We start from the raw sequence: 7,098 nt of genomic DNA on the forward strand, positions 1-7,098 counted from the left end.
GCTCTCCTTGTTTGCATTTGCTTACTGTGCGCGCGCGTTTTTTGGACGGCCACTGTCTTCTCTCCCTTGGGGGACGGGTTCGAGATCCTGACTGTACAGGTACCGGTTGGAAGAGTCTCGCTTGTCCGCAGGAGAAAACGAGGGCAACGCCAGACCCATCTCGTGTGAAAACCACACACGCGCATCTTGATGTCTTTTTACAGACTCGGCCGGGGCTGGGAAAGTGATCAGGACCCACGGCCCGTTCCTTTACCATCACTAGTTTTCCGGCCATCCGTTTTCTAACTGCACTATAGATGGATACTTTATTGATCCCGTGAGGGAAATTGCAGTGCAACAGCAGCTCAACACAGCCACAGTCTAACGAATGATACAATAATAGTAATACAAGACATACAATACACTCAGCACAGTGAGAAGTGCATTAAGAGGAGTTACTCACAGTCCAGGACACACAAAGAACAAACCAGAACAGAACAGTACACAAAAAAAAACATTGCACAATATGACTATAAATATAAATGTATTGCACAGGTCCCTGGCATATATTGCACAAAAACGGTTGTAAACGGGAAAAGAAAAAGAAAAGATGTAGCAGTTTACTGTTCAGGCCAGAAACAGGTCACTGTTTATCACATCTTCTACCATTATCTGGTAGAAGATGCGATAGTCTCTCTCAGCCTTGAGCTGGAAGGTCACACGAGACTTCTCCAGCAGATCTGTGAAGATCAACACAAGACCCTACCTGGAACAAACACTTGACATCTCACAAATACAGTCCCAAGCAGAAATCTGGCCCACCCATCTGTTTTCGAACCGCTTGACCAAATACAGGAGGGCGGGGGGGCCGTAGACAGGGTACAACCAGGAATGGGACACCAGTCCATTGCGGGGCAGACGGGCACACACTCCCATCGGGGAGTTTTTACACGGAGGGTGGCGGGAGTGTGGAACAAGCTGTCCAGCCACGTTGTTAAAGCCGATACCCTGGCTTCTTTTGAGCAACAGCTGTATGCGATGCTGGGGGTTGATGAGCTATTATCTACCACACAGGCCAGATGTGCCAGATAGCCTCGTTGGTAAACTTTCTCCAGTGCTTGAGATGTGATGACGCCATCACAGTGCATTCCCTGGTTTAAAAGGAGCCCATTGTCCAGAATTACTTTAAGACGAGCACACACTCCCCCAAGGGCCAGTTTTCTGTCTTCCAGCTGTGGGAGGGTGCTTGTTTTTTCTTCAAGAAATAACGTGTTTTCTCTTTAGCAGACCCCTCTGCTTTTAAGAGATTTTTCATTGATCAATTTTGCTTTGTGGTTCTGCATCGTGTGTGCATTGCAGTGGTTTGTATCTACCAAAGAACTGGAGAAGGGATACCTGTGAGCCAGTTTCAGATCTCCACTGTATTTCCATAAAGAGAACTCGAGTAGTAGTGAGCATTGCTGCCTCACTGCCCTGGGTTTGATTCCTGGGGTGCTCTCTGTGTGGAGTTTGCATGTTCTCCCTGTGTTCTCATGTGCTCCAGTATGAGAGTGTGTGTCTGTGTGTGTCCTGTGATGGACCGGTGTCCTGTGCAGGGTGTGTGTCTGTGTGTGTCCTGTGATGGACTGGTGTCCTGTCCAGGGTGTGTGTCTGTGTGTGTCCTGTGATGGACTGGTGTCCTGTCCAGGGTGTGTCCTGCCTTGCTGTAGCTTACGAGGATGGGCTCTGTCTCCCCAGCCAGACTATAGTAGATGAAGAAGTTAGACAATGGATTGTTGGACGAGCCGTCTCAGAAGCACAAACTGGCTGATGTGGTAAGGTGGTGTTTTTTTTTTTTAAAACATTTTTGACACTTCAACGCCCAACCCGGAGGCAGAGCCATGTTTAAACAGCTGACGAGGCGACATATCAGTCCTTAGATGTATAATCGGAGTCATTAACTGTTTTTCGTCAAACCCCAGACGTGCTTCATGCTCACGATTTCAGAGTGACCTGGAACAGCAGCAGTTCTCAAGCCGGGTACTGCTGAGCGACGGCCGGCTCTGAAGCTCCACCTGACCTACTGATTTGTTTGAGACTTTCCGGTTTACCCGTCTCCGCACTCCGTCCTGACTTGGATCAGTACAGATCTTCACGGTAGCCGTTTCCTATAGAATCAGCACACCCCCACCCGCCCACTCAAAGATCAGGATACATCTTCTGTTTTAAAGCTTTTACTGTCTCTCTCCGGCCCCGTTCTCCATTGAATCACCAGTAGCTTCGCTTAGACATTTCGCTGCTGTATCACAGGGGTTTTAAAGGAACTCTGACCTAGAGCTACTCTCTTATTCGATTAAGCGCCTCCGTCGCGGTTCAGTTGCGTGGAGCTGCCTCCTAGTGCGCGGTGATTGGCCAGCCAGCGATCGCGTCACCACTCCTTTTGTGACGCAACATTTTGATCACGTCAACTTTTCCTCCTCGGTGTGTTGATCAGGATTGTTTTGGTTATTTCGTGGCGGCGACGTGTGTGTGTGTTTTTAAAAGCACGGGGCGCACCACCACCAGCGCGGTAGCTGTGTCAGCGCTGTGCTGATTTTCGGTTCCTGCAGGAGGGGAGGCGGTGTTTTTCTCTTTTTTTTTTTCCGAACACACCAGAGCAGAGCTGAGCTGCCGCTCCCGGGGACTGGGCGAGAGGCTTTGTCCGCGGCAGACGGCGGCATGTCCGGCTCCGTAGCGGCGTTCCAAGCCCGGCTGGCCTCCGTCATGGACAGCCTGGCCAGGGCCGGCCTGTGCGAGATCACGAAGCTGTTCGAGGCCGAGATGTCTCGGACGCGGACGGAGAACGAGACCCTGAGGCGGAGGCTGGATCGGCTGGAGGCGGGCCAGGGGGCGCGGCGCGTGACCAGCCGCTGCGTGGGGGTGCAGGTTTGCGTGGACAGAGCCGGGACGGAGCCCACGGGCACGGCCGATGGTGAGAGCCTGGGAAGAGGTGTACGAGAAAACCAGTGTCGCGCCGTGCATCGTTTGTGAACGAAGCTGCGCAGACCTGCAGTCTTTCGTTATTCCCAAAGCGCCCGCCAGTCGCCGCAGGCGGGCGGGACCGGGCGGAGCTGTCGTTCCCACGTGCTTTTGTTGTGGTGCAGAAGTGTCTCTGCCAGGTGGTCAGTATGCAAGGGAGGCGTCCGTCTCTTGTTTCCACTTCCACTTGCAATCAGCGCCCGGGACAGCGGACTTTAATTGGGTCATGAATGATAAGAATGTTAATTAAACAAATCCCCTCTAGTACGCTTGTTCAACTGAAGGACCGCTTCATTACTGACTACTGATGAATAACTGCATGACATTCATTAGTATTTAAAACAAAAAACGCAAAGTGTTGTGAAGGTTTCCAAGCTCATCGAGAAACTTGCAAAACTGCGGCGCAGCAAAACCGACATTTTGACGTTCTGAGCAGTGTTGCAGAGCAGTGGAAATCTGCACCTTCTTTTGCCTTGCTGTGATGTACCAGTAGTCTGATGACACCATCGGGCATTACTCAAGGCAGTAAATTTATGATCAAGTTCATTGTATTAGTTCTTGGAAGTCTTGGTAAAAGGTGATGCTTTAAGACTTTTTACTCTAAGCAGGGCTGTCCAGTCCTGGTCCTGCAGGGGTCAGTCAGTGTGTCTGCAGCAGGGCTGTCCAGTCCTGGTCCTGCAGGGGTCAGTCAGTGTGTCTGCAGCAGGGCTGTCCAGTCCTGGTCCTGGAGGGGTCAGTCAGTGTGTCTGCAGCAGGGCTGTCCAGTCCTGGTCCTGGAGGGGTCAGTGTGTCTGCAGCAGGGCTGTCCAGTCCTGGTCCTGCAGGAGTCAGTCAGTGTGTCTGCAGCAGGGCTGTCCAGTCCTGGTCCTGGAGGGGTCAGTCAGTGTGTCTGCAGCGGGGCTGTCCAGTCCTGGTCCTGCAGGAGTCAGTCAGTGTGTCTGCAGCAGGGCTGTCCAGTCCAGTCCTGGTCCTGGAGGGGTCAGTGTGTCTGTAGGGTATCCAGGTCTCTGCTTCAGATCTGAGAGAAGCTGCTAAACTGCTCCAATGAAGCCAGTAACCAGCTGGGTCTGGGTTGGAGTGAAAACCTGGAGATGCACTGGCCCTCTGGGACCAGGCTGGGGCAGCCCTGCTCAGACAGAAGCACCATGGGCTCTTAGTGCTCCTGATGTGGTTTTCTGTCTCCCCACAGCGGCGCAGACGGGCAGCTCCCCCGTGATCGAGCGAGTCTTCGGCCAGGACTGGAGCAGCGCTCTCTGGACAGACGGAGAGCTGGCGTCCGCAGGCGGGCTCAGTCCGGAGCGGCCTGCAGTCCGGATTCCAGGAAGCAGGTCCCTCCCTCGCAGCCGGGAAGAAGCTGGAGAGACACTGGCGGGGGTAGGCTGGGGACAAGCTGGACAAAAGTTCAAGACGCCGATTAAAATTTCGGAACGAGTAAAAAGTGAATTCCGTGTTGCAAAATAGAAAGGGGGAAGGGCTGTTGAGCTGTTTCCTCTGGTTGCTCTGGTTTCCATCCACAGTCCAAAGATATACTGGTAGGTTAAATGGTTTTTAGGAAAATGGGCCTGATGTGACCAGTCAGTGTGTCTGCAGCAGGGCTGTCCAGTCCTGGTCCTGGAGGGGTCAGTCAGTGTGTCTGCAGCAGGGCTGTCCAGTCCTGGTCCTGGAGGGGGTCAGTCAGTGTGTCTGCAGCAGGGCTGTCCAGTCCTGGTCCTGGAGGGGTCAGTCAGTGTGTCTGCAGCAGGGCTGTCCAGTCCTGTTCCTGGAGGGGTCAGTCAGTGTGTCTGCAGCAGGGCTGTCCAGTCCTGGTCCTGGAGGGGTCAGTCAGTGTGTATGCAGCAGGGCTGTCCAGTCCTGGTCCTGGAGGGGTCAGTCAGCGTGTCTGCAGCAGGGCTGTCCAGTCCTGGTCCTGGAGGGGTCAGTCAGTGTGTCTGCAGCAGGGCTGTCCAGTCCTGGTCCTGGAGAACTGGTCAGTGTGTCTGCAGCAGGGCTGTCCAGTCCTGGTCCTGGAGGGGTCAGTCAGTGTGTCTGTAGGGCTGTCCAGTCCTGGTCCTGGAGGGGTCAGTCAGTGTGTCTGCAGCAGGGCTGTCCAGTCCTGGTCCTGGAGAACTGGTCAGTGTGTCTGCAGCAGGGCTGTCCAGTCCTGGTCCTGGAGGGGTCAGTCAGTGTGTCTGTAGGGCTGTCCAGTCCTGGTCCTGGAGGGGTCAGTCAGTGTGTCTGCAGCAGGGCTGTCCAGTCCTGGTCCTGGAGAACTGATCAGTGTGTCTGCAGCGGGGCTGTCCAGTCCTGGTCCTGGAGGGGTCAGTCAGTGTGTCTGCAGCAGGGCTGTCCAGTCCTGGTCCTGGAGGGGTCAGTCAGTGTGTCTGCAGCAGGGCTGTCCAGTCCTGGTCCTGGAGGGGTCAGTCAGTGTGTCTGTAGGGCTGTCCAGTCCTGGTCCTGGAGGGGTCAGTCAGTGTGTCTGTAGGGCTGTCCAGTCCTGGTCCTGGAGGGGTCAGTCAGTGTGTCTGCAGCAGGGCTGTCCAGTCGGGTCCCGGGTAAGCCCGAGCTGCGCCCGCCTGCGCGTGCGAGCCACTATCCGGGTTGGATTAAACTCTGCTCTTCCTCTGTTGTTGCAGCTCCCAGCCGCGGACGAGCGCTGGCCCGGACTGCAGCAGGGCTCCGGGGATCCGGCCAGTCAGCACGGTGACGAGCCGCGGGAGGGGGAGAGAGGCGTGGCGGAAGACAGGCGTGCCAAGACGGGCGGGAGTGGCCCAAGCCCGTCTGGGGCCGTGCAGGGGCCTGTGTGCTGTAAAGAGGAGCAGGAGTCCCAGCCCCTCTGTGTGAAAGAGGAGGCGGAGCCCCAGCCCGTCCAGAGCTGGAAGGGTCCCCCTCTGGGCTCCGGGGACCTCGGCGTTAACGGGCCGGACCGCAGGCGTGTCAAAGAGGAGCCCGAGCGCCAGGCTGCCCGCGGCGAGGAGGAGGGGTCGCGGGCGGCCACTTTGACGAGACCATGGTGCCCGGGGCCGGACAGCGAGCCGCCGCCGCCGCCGCCGCCGCCACGCGGGCCCTGCGGCCCCGCCGCCCCGCCTGCCGAGAGCGAGGGCGCGGCCCCCCCGCTCCGCTGCGCCCACTGCGACAAGAGCTTCCGCCGCCCCGCCGACCTCAAGAGGCACAGGCACACGCACACGGGCGAGAGGCCGCACGGCTGCGCGGTGTGCGGGAAGAGCTTCCGGGTCAAGGGCTCGCTCCGGGACCACCTGCGCACGCACACGGGGGAGCGGCCCTTCGGCTGCGCCCAGTGCGGCAGGAGCTTCTCCCTGAAGGCCAACTTCAAGAAGCACCAGCGCACGCACACGGGGGAGAAGCCCTACCGCTGCGCCCACTGCGGCAAGGGCTTCCCGGAGAACATCTACCTCAAGATCCACCAGCGCATCCACACGGGCGAGAAGCCGCACCGCTGCGCCCACTGCGGCAAGCCCTTCCGGCGCACCACGGACCTCCGCCGGCACGAGCGCACGCACACGGGCGAGAAGCCGCACCGCTGCGCCCACTGCGGCAAGGGCTTCAGCCGCTCGGAAAACCTGCGCGTGCACCTGCTCAACACCTGCGGCAAGAAGACGTAGCGCTTGCGGGGGGGCTGGGCCCCTCACCTCCGGGCTGCACGGCTGCTGGGCTGCATGAGTGCAGGGGAGAGCAGGCGGGAATGTGGGCGGAACCTTACCTGGACTGGAAACGCGTGAACTGCTGAGATACTGTGGGCATGCTGACGGCACTGCAGGAGTGTCCAGTGTGTCATGTTTTATTAAAAACCAATTGTTTTTTAAGGATTAAATGTGCTTTTTGTACCAGTGGAGGGGTAGCTTCTTGCCGTCTTCATGGACTTAAGTATGAGTGTGGATGTTGTGTCGTCACGTACATCTCCTAGATGGAGTAGGGAAACAATCGATGAGGCCAGCAAAATGAGAGGATGCGGAGTTAAAAGTGTAAAGCGAAGAGTGAAACGTTTATTCTGAAACTACAGGCCCAGTACTGGCTGATTTTGGACTGGGAAGTGGAGTACAGATAAAGGGTGATTGCTCAGGGGGTGGTGATGTTAGTAGTGGGGTACCTCTAGGACCACTGATCTCATGATCCAGACTCTGGTAC

At 56.7% G+C, this 7,098-nt stretch overlaps 1 protein-coding gene across 1 annotated transcript; it reads left to right on the top strand.

The window, feature by feature from the left end:
- Nucleotides 1–108: 108 nt before the first annotated feature.
- On the top strand, nucleotides 109–6,800 carry LOC148660496 (uncharacterized). The gene is made up of 3 exons (XM_088637921.1): nucleotides 109–2,929; nucleotides 4,166–4,350; nucleotides 5,589–6,800. The coding sequence occupies exons 1-3, from the start codon at nucleotides 2,677–2,679 to the stop codon at nucleotides 6,573–6,575; spliced, it is 1,425 nt and encodes a 474-aa protein (XP_088494047.1). The 5' UTR covers nucleotides 109–2,676; the 3' UTR covers nucleotides 6,576–6,800.
- The last annotated feature ends 298 nt before the right edge of the window (nucleotides 6,801–7,098 follow it).

The sequence above is a fragment of the Lepisosteus platostomus genome, chromosome 6, assembly GCF_059453375.1.
Source record: "Lepisosteus platostomus isolate fLepPlt1 chromosome 6, fLepPlt1.hap1, whole genome shotgun sequence".
NCBI classification, from domain to species: domain Eukaryota; kingdom Metazoa; phylum Chordata; class Actinopteri; order Semionotiformes; family Lepisosteidae; genus Lepisosteus; species Lepisosteus platostomus.

Excerpts from the sequence above, each read along its gene's own strand:
- LOC148660496 (XM_088637921.1), top strand. The coding sequence starts at position 2,677 with ATGTCCGGCTCCGTAGCGGCGTTCCAAGCCCGGCTGGCCTCCGTCATG. Across the intron at positions 2,930-4,165 it reads GCCCACGGGCACGGCCGATG|CGGCGCAGACGGGCAGCTCC; the intron begins GTGAGAGCCTGG and ends GTCTCCCCACAG. Across the intron at positions 4,351-5,588 it reads CTGGAGAGACACTGGCGGGG|CTCCCAGCCGCGGACGAGCG; the intron begins GTAGGCTGGGGA and ends CTGTTGTTGCAG.